Genomic DNA, 19,206 nt, shown 5'->3' on the forward strand with positions numbered 1-19,206 from the left:
GCTGTCCATTGATGATGCCAGTCCCCTCTGTCACAACCCAGTTGGAGGCTGACACAGAGCTGTCTCCCCACATGCCCACTGAGACTGTGCATACTTCTGGTACACATGTAGAGGGCAAAATATGACTAGTTATATCTGAATGGCCTAGGGGGATTCCCCAAATATTAGTTAGGGATGAGGTGTCTGATACCCTCATCAAAACTAGACAGGGGTCTGAACCTCCTAGATTTGATAAAGCAAATGTTCCTTTAAAAAAGAAACAAAACCAAATGTGGCTGATGTGGCTTAAGATCTTCACAGAGAGTGACAAGACTTTACTCAGGGGCTATATCATTCCCTTATGACCTAGAAACCCCCACAAGGTTTCTCTGTCCCTGCCTTTCCTCCCTGGTCTTCCATGCATTGTAAGAGGCCTAGGCATTATGATTTTTTCTGATGAAGAATTGGATTCTGATGGAGTGCTTGGCACATTCCTCACAGCTCCACTCTCCTGTTGCCCTGGGGTCTGATGAAGGTTTACTGTCCCCTGATTCTGCCTTTGAAGAATTTTCTTTTGGGCATACAGTGGTATGACAGAACACTTTAAATGGGACTGTTACCAGATTTCTGAGGTTAAAAAGAGATGATAATGAACTCTTACAGATGGATTTACCCAGACCTTCTGCAGTCCCTCTTGTTTTAGCTGCCCTTTTAGATACATTTGCCACAGCTTCTCAGGCTTCTAACTCTCCGCTACTAGCACCTAAGAACCCAGACAAATTTTTATAAAATCCCTGAGGATCATAAGTATTTATTTTACAGAGGTCCTTCTGATCATGCTGCTGTTTTCATGTCCACAGAGACCGCTATCCTCTTCCAAGCTTTTACTTTCTGGCAAGGATAGCCATGCTATGAGGAGGTATGAGAAAAAGTATGTACTTCTGCTGCTATGGCCCAGATCCACATGACTAGACATGTCCTGCCTCTTTCCTGGCTATTTTGTCCCAGCGGGGATGGGATTTGACTGATATGCCTGATTTGGACGGTAAGACTTCTGCCCTTTCCCTTATGAGTTCTGTCTGTCGTGGCCTGCCATTCCATAAAATGCACCTATGATGCTGCTGATGCCTCTTCTAGAGGCAGGTGCTTCTGGTTCTGCCTTTAAGCCTTCCCTGAGGATATTAAGGCCAAACTTTTAGATTCCCCCTTAGACAACCAGACTCTTTGGCACTGCTGCTGCAGAATTATTTAAAACTCTTCAGGATAAAGGTAATGTTGTGCAAGACCTGAAGCAAAACTTGGTTTCCCCTGTACCTAAGGTCCAGAGGAACTTTCCATCTAAATCTTCTTTTGTCTGTGGACTGCCTAGACATCCTGTTAGGAGCGAGAGGGGTTCCCAAGCAGATTTTCCCAGGCAAACCTACTCAGAGTTTGAGGCCAAAAAAATTATTTTCCTGACAAGTAAGCCTCTATCTGACATCCATACCCCTTTCCTCTCAGCAGATTTCTTTGTCCCTCAGGCTAACCTTTTTCTTTCCTGTTTGGCAACAGATAATCACAGAAGGCCTGGGTTCTGTTCATCACATAAAATGGTTATTTTTATGGCTTGGAAATACTTTTCTCCATTTTCCAGCCTTCCTCAGCCTCTTACTTGACAGCTTCCTAAATTTCCTTTGGTTATGCAGGATCTGATGGACTATGGAACCATCCAACCTGTTCCATTGTCTCAGCATGTAACAGGTTTTTATTCCAGAATCTTTCTGCTTCCCAGGTAAAAAGGGTGGTGGAAGCCCATCCCATCCTAGACCTGTCCTTTCTCAAGTTCCCTCCCTTCATAATGCTGTCTCTTCATGCACTTCCCATTTCTTGCTGCCCTTACTTCCATATTCCTATTAACCAAACATCAGGATGCTTTTACATTTCTCTTTCTTCCTTTCATCAGTTCTTTGCTTTGCTTTATTGTCTTTCTACAGCTCGAAGGGTCTTTATCAAATATTTGTCTGCTTTGGTAACCTACAGACTTCAGGAAATTCAAATATTTGAATGACCTTCTACTTTAAGCCCACTCTCAGCAGTCACTGCTTCAAAATCTACATTTCACTGTTTCTTCTGCACAGTGTGGTGTTCATCCTCAATCTCAAAAAGTCTGCAACTCCCTCTCAGGACCAGGTGTTTTTGGGATGCAGGTTTCAGACCATTCTATTGCTGGATTTTCTCTCTCCTCCCAAGGTCTTCTCTTTCTCTGCTTATTTCCAGACTCCTCTTCCAGATTCTTCCACTGTCACCCTCTCTTACCTTGTCTCAAGCTTGATCTCCACTAGTGGATTTAACAAATTTCCCTGAATCCAGGTATGCCTTTTCAGGTTTCTCTCCCTACTCAGGAGCTGTACATAGATGCTTTCGATCACAGATGGGAAACATCTTCCAACAACGTAAAATTCTAAGGTCATTGGCCCCATCAACAACTACAGACCATATCAACATCAAGATGAGGGCTCCTCTTCCAGATTTCCATGCTTTTCACTCTCTTTGGGTTCTAGGTCCTCTAAAGGTTTTTACAGACAATACCACAGTCATGTGATACATCAGAAAGCAAAGGGCACAAAATCTTAACTTCTTTATAGGCTGGCTTTTCAGACTTGGGATTTTGCAGTCTGTCTCACTTTGCTTTAAGGGGGTTTACATGCCTTAAGAGCACAATCTGGTGGCAGACTCTCTCAACAGGTCCAATATAAATATTCACAAATGGATGCTTCGCAGGGAGGTATTTTTGGACATTTTACATCAGTGGGGTACTTCTTGGGTAGACCTTTTTTGCCTCCCCTCTGAACAGACCATTTTCCCAGTTCTGTTCAAGTGCCAAGTTCTCTGGCTTGGAAAGTGGCTACCATGTCTTTTTCTTGGAAATAGATGTTTTTGTACGCCTATCCCTCTACTACCACAGGCCCCTGCACAAGATCATGTGGGACACAACCAAAATCTTGCTAGTGATACCCTTTTGGCCCAGATGGCAGTAGTTCCCTCTTATATTTCGCCTGGCCAGGGGCAGTCATCACAAGTTACTTCACAGGATGGATTTTCTCACACAAGACACGGGATCTCTCACTCACCCTCACTTGTCCACCCTTCAACTGACTCTTGGGACGATAGGGTTTTGATTCCTTTCAAGCACCAATTTTCTGAGGATGTGCTTCAGGTTTTGCAGGAGACCAGAAAACCCACCGCCAAAAACTCCTATGCGACTAAATGGAAGAGATTTTCTATTTGGTATCTCAAACATGACCAGGACTCTTTCTGTGGGGGTCCCTAAGGTCCTTTCTTGCATGTGAGTTACTTGATTCTGGTTTGGCATATTCATCCAATAAAGTTCATTGTCAGCCATTTCCACCTGCCTGCCTCCGAATCCACTTTTGGTTTCTAGTTTTGATGGCAAATGTTTTTTTTAAAAGGCATTTTTCATATCAGGCCTCCAAGAAAGCCTATTCTTCCTTGAGACCTTAATTTTCTTGAAAAATTAATGTAATCCCCTTTGGAGTCTGCTTTTTCTTCCATACAGCATTGTACTTCAAAGACTGTATTGTTGGTGGCTCTTAATTCTGCCAAGAGGGTCTCTGTACTTCAAGCACTCGTGTCTGTTCCTCCTTTTTTGTTTTTTCACTAGGACAAGGTGTCTTCTCATACCAGTCCTCCTTTTACACCCAAGGTGGTTAATGATTTGTGCTTGAATCAGTCCATTCATCTTCCTTTTTTCTCTCTTCTTCACTGACTGCTCTTGAGAGGGCTCTTCACACCTAGGATTTACTTAGCCCAGATATTACTTGGACAAGACATATTGAGGGAATCTGATCAACTTTTTATTTCCATTCATGCTAGGAAATTGGATTTGGCAGTGTCTAAGCAAAACAAAATAAGGTTTCTGTCAGTGAATGGAGGCTGCACTTCTCCCTGTGATAAAATCTGCTTTAAAAAGAAAATGCTCCCTGTAATTAATGTGAGGTATTCAATACATAGTAGTTCCCAGGTTCTAAATTATATACTCTGATGGCGCTTGAATGGTAGAAAGCAAGCCAGAAAGGAATGAGGAGCTTGGGACTCTGCAAATGTGAAAAAGATAGGTTTGTTAAAAACCTTTCTTAATGTCCGAAAGCTGTTTAGATCAGGTCTGCCACTGGAGATTAACAGCCGACTGCAAGGCTTGCAAAGAACAGTGGCAGAAGGTAAAACAACTTTAAAAGCTTTTAGATACTTCACTCTGCCGCACTTGGCAGAACAAAATATCTAACAGCTTTTTAAAGTCCTTCATTCTACAGAGGGGCACTTCATTTCTGTCTGCTGTCTGGCTGGCTACGCCAAGAGTTTACTGGCATTCAAAGGCGTTGGAAGCCAGTAAAACACTTTGAACTCCAATACATTTTTGTGGTTTTTGTAATTGGTAATACATTGCGCAAATAAAGCTTAATACACTGCAAAAAAATATGATCGGATCTCACAGATCATATCCCATATTAGGTGTTCTCAACTTGGATGTCCAGATTCACCTCTTGAGCTTTTCTGTTGAGGTGGATTTCTTGGCATCCTTGTTTCGAATATATAACAAGTTGGTTAGGATCAGAGACACGGTCATATTCCTCTGTAATACCATTTTATAAAATAAGGTAGTAAACAACTGATGCCAAAATTTTGAATTACAGTTCTAAGGTACATTGAAATTGCTTATGGAATACAGTCAAATGGGTACTAGAAATTATACTGTCTGCTATAATTCAAGCGCTGGTTTAGTTACATTGTAGGCACAAAGCTTGATTAGGAAGCATACTATAATAGCAATAGAACTTAGCATATTAAGGTGAAAATGAGGCAGTATCAAATGTTTTATTGTGGTACATTATACAAAAAAGTATATTGTGCTTGACAAGGACACGTTTTAGGTGCTTTGTGTATTGAGTGTGCATGTCCTTTGTGATTTGTCAAACTGCCTGCAAGGATGTGTACCATATGTGAGTCAGTATGTGTCTCCTCCAATCCCGTGGCACTATATTTCGGATGGGCATCTCTGCCTTGAACCTTTTCAGTACCAGGATAGAGCATACCTCTCAACTGTACCAAGTTCCTTGGACTTTCCCAGTTTTGAGGCTAAAATAATGAGGTACCATGAATTCCCAAGTGGCCCCTTTAAATCACAATTTTTTTCCCTTTATTTACTATTTTTTGATGATGCTGACATCATCAGCATGCAGGGGAGAGTGCGATGTCATAATTGTGAGACCATGCCTGACCGCTGATTGTCTACTGCAGTGCGAAACTAACGAACCACCTACCTTTACATCCACAGACTGTCTCTGAATAGTCATCATAACACTGTCCCAACTCAAACAGTGCATTTTAGAATGCTGATTGTAAAAATAAGAAGCCCTTGTTGTCCAAACTAAGTGCTCTCTGAGGCCAGATAAATCCAAACGAATTTTACCAAGGTGAATTATTGCTTCTAAATTTTAACTCTTTTCAGGATTTCCAACCAAGTAGCGGAATAAAACAAAAGTCATGCATCCAAAGGCTCCCAAAAATGCTTTGGCATATACTAGAACCTAAATATTTTCAAACAATACAAAGTCAGTGCTACAAAGTACATTAAATGAAACCTGAAGAATAAAGCTGTACTAATAAAATGTGTTGCGCAGAATTGTTGCATCTTTCATGCAGGAGCAGGACTGCCACGAGAACTGGGCATTTAGTCTTTCAGTCTACATGCATATCCTTCCTTGACTGTATCATGTGCCTGAAATGAGATTTCCCAAACGTCTCACCTCTCCAAAGCATTATTTTTCCTAACTTGTATGACAGAAAGTATCGGGTTGTGTGGCTGTGTATGCTTTTGTAGTGCACCTGTATTTTCACACAGGTCTCTCGCTGAGAATTTAGTTATATTGCTTTTTCAGTCAGCAACTCAGCATTGGATTTTTTGTCAAGTCCTGGATCACTGGAGGCAGCAAGCCAGCATCAGAATGACATTGTGGGCCAAAAGGTAGAGATGGGGGGATATGAAACTGCGGATTAAGCGAGTCATTGCAGAGGGTGAGTGCCCCTGACACTACCTGGGAATTTGTTGTTGCATTGTTAGTGACTAACTGTAGATGGGATTGATTGCAGTTGAGATTAAACTATTTTTACTTCCATCAAATCACTTGTTGATTAAACTTGTTTCATGCTAGAATGGATTATGTACTAGTCATACATCTCACAATCTCAGAACAAGAAATCTGGACAAAGCTAAAAATAATGGTGGGACAAAGGCCGAAAAATAGGGACAGATTTTAAATGTTGCTCCTTATATAAACTCAGTTGCTAGAATAACAAGTTTCATTATTATGTATTTTCTGAGAGATCTGAAGTCTGAAATTCAAATGTCTGTCATTATTATTATTTAGTGACTTCAATTTTCATGTGGATATCCCAAAATTTCACTGGGGTGGGTGGAGTTACATGATTATGTATGTAAATTAAGTTAATCAGTGTCCCACTTTTTGGCCAGTTGTTCCTAGTTTTCATGGGCCTTTGCCCAGATTTTTGATGTTTCCAGGTTGAGAAGTATGGGATAGGGTCTACCTCTCCTGTATCTCTAAACTATAATGTGGAGGGAGATTTACAGTCAAAAACCTGATTCAATTTCAGAGACTTATTTTCATTCAGTTTGTTCAGGCTGACAATTTACACATTGAACCCCTCTCCCAAGTTAACAATAGTATATGCTTTACTGTTACAGTGACTTTTATCTTGCCAAGTACACCGCTTTCTCATTTGTAAATTCTTAAATCTGCTATGATTGTGATACTTTTGTTTAAACTAGATAAGTGCCCTGACCAAGGTTCATTTTTGCAGAACCTGGACCACAAAGGCTCAAATTACATTATTGAAGATGGTAACAGTGCAGCATGCAGTGACTAGAGTACAAATATTAAGCAGCATCCAAAGTTCTGTTTCTTCTGTGTAGCACTGATAACTTGACTATAGTTTAAGAAGGTACCTAAAAGGTGATAAGTAACCATGTAGTAAACAAAATAAAATCTGTAGTTTGTAGCCATTAAAACATTTCCTAATTTTCTAGAGAGGATATTTTTGTGTTCTCAGTCTAGCGTTTTATGATTTAATTGCACAAAGGGTCTCACTGAATTTTTAATAGTTTTGTTTGTTCTGTCAGGTCTGCAATGTGGTGGAAGAGACCAGAAGAAACAGGATAAAAATGGTAAGATAGAATTTTAATCTCACTTGAAGGTATTTGCATTTTCTAAAAATATATGGTGGACTGGGTTTCAGACCAAACGCATGATGTTATAAGCTGTTGAATTCTGTTCATGCTAGATGGAGATGCAAAGTTATCCCCTTCCATACTTAGCTGTCCAGATTTTCATAGAATGTCAAGATTTGCCTCATAGTTGTGGTCCATCACTCATATAATTTGTGTGGGGGGGGGGGGTTGACAAATCTTTGGGGATTCATACGTACCTCTCAACCTGTTAGTGCAAGAAATCTAGACAAAGGCCTACAATAAGGACAGATTTTAAATATTGCCCTGCTGTTGTGTTATCCTGCATTTCAGAAGGATGTGAAGTCTGAAACTTGAATATCTGTTATTTAGTTATGTCAATTCCCAGTCATTTGTCAGAAAATCACAAATTGTATGAGGAGCAAACCAACAATATGAAGCAAAAATTCTTGACACTTGAGAGATATGGATCCATGCATACCTCTCAACCTCCCAGCACAAGAAATCTGGACAATGCTAGAAATAAAGGGAGACAAAGGCCCAAAAACAGGAGCACATTTTAAATATTGCTTCTATAAATGTAGAAAGTTTTTAGAATAATAGGTTTTGCATTATTATATATTTTCTGAAGGTTACAAATTCTAAAACTCAAATGTTTGTCATTATTATTTAGTGAATTCAATCTTCAATGATTTGCTAAAAAAACAAATTTTATGAGAAACAGACCAAACATATCAGGCAAAATCTGGGCATTCTGTGAAAATCTGGGCAGTTGAGAGGTATGGAACCATTTTACTAAATGTCATTCAGGTTTCAGTATCCTTCAGAAAATTCAAGCTAACACAAAGATTTTATAAGAGCAGTCATTAAAATCTGTCCCTGATTATGTACATTTGTCCCTGCGTTATTTTTTACTTTGTTCAGATTTCTTGCACTAAGAGGTATGCAGTTCAGTTCTGAGCAGGGAAAATTAACCTAGCAGATGAAATTGTTAAAACTTCTGAGTTACTGTTGTCCTAAGCCTCCAGTTTTCCTGATTATACAAATTCCAAAGCTAGTGGGGTTTAAAGGCTTCCAACACAGCCTTAGACAAATACAGTTCTTAATGTGTACAAAATTTAAAACTCTCAATGCCAAGCCAATTGAGCAGCTAGTAACAAAAGATCATATGATGTACTTATCAGTTTAAACTTGGATTCAGACTGTGGACTTGTGCCCCAGGTATTCATCTGTGCTGTCACATTCTGGTTTTAGACTTCATGACCTTTTGTGAAATGGAAGAGAACTGTGAGCACTTTGTGTAGTAACAGTTGGTAGTCCTGGAGGATAACTGAGTCTTATAGACTAAGCTGTTGCTCAGCTCATTTGCTGAAACTGTAGAGCAACAGTTTTCCTTAAGAAAATGTTGAATGTGCATGATTGCTGTATGAAAACCCAAACTTCAGCTTGGACTCTGCGATAAAGCTGCTTTATTTTATGAATGTGTGTGGAAGGATTGCTTGCTTTCTTAAAAAGTAGTGTTTTTATTCTTGGTAGTGCTACATGGGTCTATATCAGTTTGTCAAAGATTCACTTCAGCGAGCCTGACTTCGACCCCAAATCACCAAACTTCACTTCAGTGAACATTCACATCAGCAAATGATTTAAGTAGGGAACAGAAGCAACTGGCCAACAACACAATTTTGCCCTTTTGTTATTGTCCGTTATCTAGATTCTGAGGGTAATACTGTTGAGAAGTGACACAAGGCACAAGCTTAAACATTTTTTACTAAATAACCCTAAATATTCAGCAAATCGAATCAAATTAAGAATATGATCCTGTACTTAACAAGCATCAAAAGAATCATCTTTGCTCACTGATAGGACTGTAAATCCTATCAGAGCAGCCATCTGTTCAGTCAACAGTGCTGCAACTGTCAAAACTATATACTTAGTCCAAGCTGCGTTCTTGTGGTTCAAATCATATTAATCAAATCTTAAGTCCAGATGATGAGTTCCAATCTATTGCTGGCTGCTGAGCATTTTATAATATTTTATAAACAAGTTTAAGAAAGTCATGACAGTTTTGAACTGATAGGAAATTATTTGTAATTTTCTAAAATATTCAAAGTTGTATACAAGACTTGTATATCATGTCTGCTTTTTTTTTTCTTTCATTACCTCTGAATACGTCCTCTTCTTAGAGAACAGTTGGCCCTTAGCTGACTACAGATTTATGATAGTTCCTCTTATTTGACTCTGTGAGCTGGTAAACATCTTATCAGATTCAACAAAGTTCAATGCACTAAAGTTCAGTAAACAAGGTTTACCTTAAAACATGTTTCTAGCATAGATTACCAATATTTCAAAAGCTGTTTGCAAGATGGAGTCCCTTAATATAGCTGCTATTTCATTGTATGCACGAGTGAGGTGGCCAGGGCATCTAAAAATGTGGGAAAGCTGTGTGGACCCTTCATACATTTTCCCCATTGTAGTGCGATCTCAGAGTTGGTATATATAGTTAGGGGAGGTGTGAAGGGCGTAGTTGGGTGGGTTTGGCATACTGCGGTATGTGTTCCATTGTGGTGTTGACCAAGTGCTTTCTTTCCCTGGTGAAATCTTTTTTTGATGTGAGCGTTCACAGAAGTGTGAAGTATGGTAATTTGGGGTCAGAATCAGGTTCGCTGAAGTGAGTCTTCGATGAGCTGATATAGACCCGTGCTACATATATACCTCATTTTCTTCAAGCAGCCCTGTACTGTAGGTGAAAATGTAGATAACATCTTTTTCCTGTGCATATGACTCATCCCTTTTACTAACCATTTTCATAAAAGCTGTGTTAATGTCTGTGACCATTGTTGGCTTTTATGTGTAAGAGATTCATCTCCAAAATGGTTTATTACATTAGCACCAACATTTCAGACAATTGTACTGGGGTAGTTGCATATAAAATATTACAAGATCATTTTCCTAGCCTTAAAGGCAAAAGAGTAGCCATCTGCCTTGAATTTAAGGTCACAGCATCTAAACACTGAAAAATGATATGTTATATAATAATTTCAGGTATGATGTTATATCAACATTATATACTTAGTTTGATAACCTGAACAGAACTGATTGCTTTGTTTGTTTTAAATCTGTGTTTTTTGAAGTGTTCCAGCTTCCTAGTTTGTTTGCCATTCTGAACTGGATTTTCACTTAAATACAAAATCCATTATCTCTAGATTGCTTCAGATGTTCTTGTAAAAAAAATATATATAGTGAGAGATACCTGGATACTCAGCCAGGTATGACATATCTGAGCAGCACTAAAGACACAAATATAACAGCATTTCAGGTGTTTATGTATTGTTCTCTGCTTCTCATACCTGTGTTTTTTTCTACAATAATACATTAAAGTGACAGAAAATATTTTCTGAGAAATTAGTATTTTTGACTTGAATTTAAAAATGCACCAAATATAATTAAAATATTGAGTTTACCAGATAGTCATATGTATGCTTGACATTACACAGCAAAAGTCTAAGCAGCACAGTGCCTTTGTAGGCCTTCCGGACATGCTTTTCAGTGCATTGCTATTTCTTTGAAGTCATTTTAGTTTTTCTTGTAAAATTCTTGAAAAAGCATGTTATAATACTGTGAAGATTGGGGGAAAGATGGGCAAAGGCTGCCAGCCTAGTCAAATAGAATTTGATACATAATTCTGTCATTTGTAAATATAAATGTAAACTATAGCCTTGTGTTCTTAAATGAAAAAAAAACACTGTGAAAGAGACCAAATCTAAAATCAAAGCTAGAAACAGAGCCTGGGCCAGCTGGAAAACAACCAAAGCCCCACTTGACCATCTAAAATATCGTCAACTCAGGAATGACACACAAAAATCTATTTTACTGGATAAAAAAAGCTTCTACCATAATCTCCTACAAAAACACCAAAACAACCCCCAAAAGTTCTGGGCAGGCTTAAATCAACTACTTCATCCAGGACATTCTCCCACCCCAACCCCAGTTTAACCATACCCATAGTTCCCCAGAGACCATAGCTAGTCCTTATAATAACTTTCACCAAAACAATCCAATCCCCAGCAAATCACCTAACCTCCACAAACTTAAACCATATGCCTAATTTATCCACAAATCACCCCAAATTTAGCCTCCAACCAATATCCACTGGTTTTATCAAAATTCTCCTAAATAAACTAAAACCTACCGCCCTCGGTGCTGACCTCTTCCTGCAGAGTACCTACAAATAGCTGCAGATGCCATTGCATATCCCATATCTATCCTTATCAACAGAACCTTATCCGAAAATGCTATCCCCTCCCTCTGGAAAATATCCCACTCCATAAAGGTGGTAGCTCAATAGACATGTCCAGCTATAGACCCATTGCCATTCTTTCCCCATTAGCCAAAATAATGGAAAACTGTGTACACAAACAACTAATGCAATACCTTACACAGAATAACTTACTATCCAACTCCCAGCATGGCTTCAGGCCATACACAACACCACCTCAGCCCTCCTTTCTTTTACTAATGCCAGAAACAATAACAGGAATGACAATAGGCTAACCTCCGACCTCTTCCTTGACCTATCAAAAGCCTTTGGCATGGTCAACCATGAACTTCTCATTCGTTCTCTAAAATCCATTTCCCTCAACATGCACACTATCCAGTGGTTCCAGTAATACCTAACTGGTAGACAACAGGCAGAACTATAGCAGGGCAAACTCTACAGTCAGCTACCTCTCACACTTGGTGTCCCTTAAGGCTCCATACTAGGCCCACTACTCTTCTCTATTTTTATCAATCTTCACACTGCTATCCCTAAAGCTACCTTTTTTTCAATATGCAGATGATTCCACTCTCATCTGTTCAGCCACCTCCCCATCTGAACTACAAATCCTAACCCAAAATACATTTAACACTATTGAGAACTGGCTCACCGAGTTTATATCACGTTATCGAAAGCCGATAATATCGAACACCATTTAATCGAACCTGAATAATCTAAAGCACACAATATCAAACATTCAGAACAGCGAATATTTTCCCAGGGGAAAAAATTTGCTATTCCAAAACACATTCACACAACATAGACATACCAAAAAAACAGCAATCCACACACACTTAAAATCAAACATCTAACCCTACACTAAACTATACAAACACTACTATCTGCCCATTTACCTTAACCCAAACCTAACCCTAAGTTCCATCACTATCGCACACTCACCTTACCCGCACCCTAACACTAACTCACTTAACCTGCCCCTAACCCTAAACTCTGTCACTATCGCACACTCACCTCACCAGCGCCCTAACCCTAACTCACGTAACCTGCGTCCTAATCCTAACGTCCACACAATCACACACCTGAACCCCCGTAACTTTCCACCACATTGCTAAAAATAGCGAAGCCACAGAAACGGACAACCAAATTCTTTCCCTAGGAAAGAATTCGATGTTCTGCATCTTCGCTATTTTTAGCGTTCGATGCATAGTGTTCGACATTGTGGCATTCGACGTTATCGGCTTTCGATAATGTGATATGAACCTGGCTCACCAACCAACACCTACTACTGAACCCCAATAAAACTAAACATCTACTCTTCACCCCCACTAGTAGATCTGCCATATTTTCATTCTCTGTCACGTCTAACAATGGCACCACTATCTCCCCAGATCAACACACTAAACTTCTAGGGGTTATCATAGACAATAATCTCAAATTTGACCTACAGGTCAACAAAACCGTACAGACCATCAATAAGAAGCTTAGATCACTGTGTAGAAACAAGACGCTCTTAACCCCACTGGCTAGAACTTTAATCGCCTGATCACACCTACTCCTCTTTTGTATGCCTCACCTATACTCTCAAACCTCAATAAAACCAAACTAAGTAAGCTGTCCCATAGCTACAACCATATTGCCAGATTCGCCACTGGCGCCACCTATAGAACCCATCACTGCCAGAACCTGAAACAACTAGACTGGCTAGAACTGCCCAGCTTAATTCAGTTCAATCAACTCTTAATAGTGCACAAAGTTCTGTACCACCCTAAAGATACCCCCTCTCTTATAAATATTATTAAGCCATATAGCAACCTGAGATCCCTACGGTCAGCTGAGAAATTACTGGTCCAAACCCACAAAGCTAATAACTCAGCTGGTGAATCCCTATTCACCAACTTTGGTGGCAAAACCTGGAATGCCTTGCCAAACTATATAACCCTACAATTCCCCAAAAGTCTCTCCAAAAAAAAACCTCAAACAGTATCTCAAATTAAACTGGCTATGCCCATGTACCAACCCAGATTGTTATAAAACAATAGCATAATCAGTAATTATCATAACATCTAACTACATCACCATACTGTGTGTCCAGTCTTGCTTTTAGTTGCATCTGTCCATGAGAACTGTGAGTCCCTACTAGGGATTAACTGTGAATAACAGTCTTACTTGTGTCTGTCCATGAGAACTGTGAGTCCCTACTAGGGAACATTACTAAACCAATGTACATAAGATATATTACCACTCTGTTTTTATATATTCTAATTGTTTTCCAACTTCTTGTGTAACCTTTTGTATGTTCGACTATGTGGAGCTTTTCTCCCCGGGCGTCGCTGAAAATGGGCATGTATTCAGTCGGACTTTCCCGGTAAACAAATGTAAAGTAAATAAATAAAATAAAATGTGAACTTCAAGATTGTATCAACATTGCCATCTGCTGTAAGGTAAACAGAGCCAAGCATTTCACATCTGTTCTTTTGAAGTTAAAATTATTTCTTGTATACCCTTTTGATCTAAATAGTGGTGCCAAAGTGGCTGGCTGAACACATTCTTTCTGTTGTCTTAACTTAAGGAATAATTGCTAGAGTGTACATGTGAAATGTCTTTTATTGTTGTAGTTTCCTGAGCAGGTGTTAGATTGCTAAATAATGTAGCCTTTTTGCCTGGGAACTCCAGAGTAAGTATCAACATGATGTAATGTGTACACTGGGAAAACCTAAGTGTCAAAATTATGTAATTTGGGAGGGCCTAGCAGAGCTGTTTGTTAGTGAGTTTAAAAACTATTGTTCGGAGAGAGACTGTAAGCATTTTTATCTTGATATCCAACTTATCAGCACTCTGCCTGTTGTCTTATGTAAGTAGTGTCTTAGAAGTATGTTTTCTTGTAGTAATAGCTAGGAACTTAGAAGAAAGTAGTGTTTTTCTGTTATAGTAGAACTTTCCTGCTGTATTGTTTTACGTTTCTGTGTGATCTCTGAACTCTTAGATATCACTGTGGTGTAGTAGTATTGTCCAGTGTTTTTAATTATTTATTATTAAATATTTTAAAAACCTTTTACCTGTGGCTGGTTTTGTGTAGAGATAAGTTCTAGAGTACATTGCATATTTATAGAGTTTATTGTAATAAGCCCTTCCAATAAGCCTTAAACTGATATGTCACATTACCAATTGGATAATAATAATGCACATTAATAACTGGACACCCTTTTATGGGCCTTTGGGTAGCTGATAAATATTAGCTGGTTTTGGCAGAAATTACTACCATATAGTCTGGGTAAAGTGGCACAGCTGGAGAATTTGTGTCAGCCTTTCCCAGGAGTGTCTGTGAAGTTGTATAAATACTTATCTCAGAGTGTGTGTGTGGTGTGTCAGCTACCTGGGCAGGGACATGGAGCACTGGTGGGATAGAGCAGGTACTGGAGGTTAGCTTGCCAGCTAGGCTGAGATCTGGACCCTATAGCTGTGCCAGTGTGGAGTCTTATTGGGGACCTGGGAAACAAGGAAGCAACCAGACCCAGACTGACTGTGATCTCTGTGTGCACTTAAGGGAAATTGTACTTTACTGTGTGTGTTTGTCATCCTTTCCTCTTATATGAGACACCCTCCCTGGTGTTAGTGGTAAGGACTGAGGCTGCTTGATTGCTGGGCCAGGGCACGGTCGTCACAGATACTCAACTCAGGAGTGCATTTAGTTGGTGACATTAGGTAGGTAAGACATGTACACAACTTTATCTTCATGTAAAATTAGTAATTACTTGTGAGATGATATTTCTAGGGGAAATAGTATAATTTCAGTGACAAAAAGATCACTTTAAATGTATTTGATTTTTACCTATTTATGCATTTCTACCTCCATACACACTGTGCACTCCTCTTCCTGAAAAGTAATCCAATCCACCTTAATAGAAACAACATAATGCAACTTAAGACTGCTACTTTGTACTGCGTCTTAAAGCGTCAGTGGGTATTGCTGTGCAGGAGTTAATACCTTTGTCTCTTTTGCAGTTAATAGTGTAATTTTCAGTGACTTATACTTGGATGCGTAGGTAAAAAGGCATTAATTTGTCATTTCACCCTTAGGGTCTCAACAGTGTATTTTGTTAGTGGCATCTTTCCAGTGTTGGAAAATGTTACTTTTACCAAAGAAATGTACATTATTTTTACTTTTGACATAATGCCTCCTCAGTATAGTTATATTATGAAGATGCTTTTAATTTCTTATTCTGAATGGTAGTCACACATGCACTTCTTTATAGAACCTGAATATACTGCAGCTTGACAGAATGTCACACTAACACCCTGGAAAACTTCTTTGTAAAAAAAAAAAAGTAAAAAAAAAAACAATACTTCAACCATCTTTTGAAAGTAATTAGGTAGTATCTTGCCAAAAGAATGAAACTGTCCCAGTGGGTCTTTGGAAATACTGTTTTGAAGCCTTCTACATCCCTTATACACTGCATTTCCAAAATATGGTTGCTGTCAGCTGAGTCATAGGTGCATGACAGCATGATTCTTCAATTTTGTGCAGTGTCAGAACTCCTGCTTTGCTTATCTGTTAGTCCTTCAAGCTTTGAGCATGTGGCATATGCCTACCCTATGCATTGGAGTGGTTGATGGTCCCATAGGAAGGTGTAAGAATATCCATCAAATCTTTCTTACCTTATAGCTCCACTAATCCCCCCAAAAGGATTTTGCTCCTACCTTGGGAAGACAAACACTTTATTATTTATCCTTTGGAGGTTTTTATTAGGAATATCTTGTTGCTACTTAGAAACAGTCTGGTCATCCAGCACCTAAGAAGCCTAACTGTAGTGCACATCCCAAATGGTCTTTTATTCTCATCAGGCATTCTAAAGCCAACTCCTTTGATGTGACAAGATTCCTTATTTAATCAACAGAGCAGTTGGTTCTTTTATCTTTTGTTCCCAGTCTTATTTTTGCTTGCTTTGTCTGTTGCACAGGGTGGTGCACTGCTCTACTCCTTTTTGCTATTCATATTTTTCTGTTCAGGATCCTGAGTTTTGTCATAGAAAAGATGTTTCTTTTGATACCTAAAGCATCCAAGCCTCCAAAATGTTATTTGGCCCCCTAACCCCCAGATCACAAGTCAAGACCCATACCTACACTGCCCCTCTTCCCTTCGTGGTGATGAACATGATATCAAGCCACTGCTGCAAGCATTAGCATTTTAACTTTTCCACCTGAAGTTAGAAGTGTACCTAACATTTCACAATATGGCAGCCATTTAGAGTGACCAGCTCAGACATGAGCAGTTAGGCCATTATTGTGATCCCAGTCTGGTACTAAAGCACTATTAGAATGTAGGAAAAATGGAAGATAGTCCATTTCATCCATGCTGATAGTTTTTGTTAGCCAAGTCCTATCTGGAAGGTGTAGCTCTGCTCCATTCGCTCCACCTACTTCGCTCACCTCCCACCCACCCCTCATATCATTACCTTTATACCTATCCATACAACCACATCCCCTCACTTCCTCCCTAATCCCCCATCCCTCTACTTCCTGTCATCATACTACCTCCCTTCTTTGCTCCTCCCCACACTTACGTACTATCCACTATCAGAGACTACTATACCTTACTCCCACCCCTTCCACTACTCCCACCCCTTCCACTCATCCTCTGTTCTATATCCCATAAAGTGACATGTCTCTTAGAACTCAAACTATACTTTTACCTTCCCTACTCCTTATACTCTTATCACCTCCTATCACTCACACTTACCTACTCCCTATTTCCATCCCGCAAACACCACCCTTAACTCAAGTACTATACCACAACCCTATCTACTAATTTGTCCCTCCATCCTTCCCCCACCACTTCCATTCCTAAAATAAAAATATCCCCCCCCTCCCCTTTAAAACAAAAAAAAAACAGTCTACTTACTCAAATTAAAACCTCATTACAAACCTCTACTTCTATCTGATGACATTCATCCTAACCCAGGCCTTACAGACACTACCCTGAACAATAACCCCCTGTATCTAAACCTGCCAACCCCTCCAACCCACAAAAACAAGTATAATTCTACTCTATCAATGTCAGGAGCCTTGTAAATAAAGTTCAAGAATTCCATGCTTGGATAGCTAACTATACTCCTGACATAGTTACCCTAACTGAAACATGGTTAAAACCACACCATCTGGACAGTGAAATCATCCCTCCTGGCTATAATATCCTTAGATTACATCGACCTAAAAGAAAAGGAGGAGGAGTCTCCATACTCTACTCCAATTGTCTCTCCCATATCATTCCCACACTAGACTTACCCTCCTTCTCACCAGCTGAACTCTTATAGACCAACTTCAAACTTAACCGTTTCAAAACCATAACTGTTGCAGCAATCTATATACCCCCTGGTGAAAATATTAACATACTTGAGAACATCCTATCTCACTTCTCTCATACCATCCACAATTAAATAATTATACTGGGATATGTAAATATTGATTGGCTTACAATACAAACTCCCAACTCTACTTCCTGTATAAACCTACATGGGTTTGAGCAGCTAATCACAACCCCAACCTACATTAATAAATTTCACCTACCTAGCTCTCTTCTTGACCAGATATTGGTCTCCCACCCTCAAAACTATCATAACTCCCAAACCCTTCCAAATGCCCTCAGAGACCACTGCCCTATAACAGTTACCAGACATACTCCCCACCTTACCAAACCTAACAAATTTATTACCACCCACTCACTTTCTCATTTCTGTCCTAACTCCTTTATTCACCAACTCTCCAAAATTAACTGGTCTTACCTCACCACTCTTCCTTTAGATGAAGCTGTCCACTCCTTCAATACTACATTCCTAAATATTCTTAACTCACCTGCTTCACACAGTTAGAATCAAATCTAATACTGCTCCCTGGCTCACTAAGTCTACCAGAACCCTCTTGAAAGACTGGCATAGGATTTGGAAAATGTAGACTAAAACTAGGACCCCTTCTCTTCTTCAGAAATATAAAGAACTCAGAAATAAAAAAAAATCATCCATTGTGACAAAATAAACTTCTATGCCAATCCTCCCTCTACTCTTAAATCAGATCCAAAGTAATTCTGGAGCTCTATTAAACAGACTCTTCTTCCAGGAAACCCTTCCTCTCCTAACCCATGTCCCAATGCAACACCTGAAGACATAGCCAACAAATTTAACAATCATTTTATAAACTCAATAACCTCCATAATAACCCCCCCCCAGAAACAACACTAGCACCCCCACAAATCTCTATACCTCTTCCAAACCCTCCTAACTCCTTCTCTCTAAAAGCAGTATCAACTAACTATGTAAAGTCATTACTCTCTAAGCCTTAACCTTTCTCCCCATCTGTTGACAAGCTACCCTCTTACTTCCTGCAGATTGCCTCTGAACTTCTTGCCTATCCTGTATCCATCTTAATCAACCGATCCATTTCTGAATCCTATTTCCCCACTGTGTGGAAGAATTTCTTTACTCAAGCCATTCACAAAGGGGGCAACTCCTCAGACATTTCCAACTTCAGACCGATTGCCATACTCTCTCCACTCTCAAAAATCCTAGAGAAATGCATTCACAAGCAGGTAATGCATTACCTTCACCAGGAAAACCTTCTCACACACACAGCATGGTTTCCATCCCAATCATAGTACAACTACTGAACTCGTATCATTCATCAACATAGACTCCCTAGC

The 19,206-nt window shown here is 39.4% G+C and overlaps 1 protein-coding gene across 1 annotated transcript in view; it reads left to right on the plus strand.

Annotated features, from left to right (window-relative positions):
- LOC122793438 (RNA exonuclease 1 homolog) overlaps positions 1-19,206 on the plus strand; it is a 1,054,392-nt gene that overhangs the window by 468,768 nt on the left and 566,418 nt on the right. The window contains exon 9 of the mRNA XM_044061436.1: positions 7,175-7,219. Coding sequence (XP_043917371.1) covers positions 7,175-7,219 — 45 coding nt within the window. The remainder of the gene's footprint in view (positions 1-7,174; positions 7,220-19,206) is intronic.

The sequence above is a fragment of the Protopterus annectens genome, chromosome 2.part0, assembly GCF_019279795.1.
Source record: "Protopterus annectens isolate FY-2018-M chromosome 2.part0, PAN1.0, whole genome shotgun sequence".
NCBI lineage: Eukaryota > Metazoa > Chordata > Ceratodontiformes > Protopteridae > Protopterus > Protopterus annectens.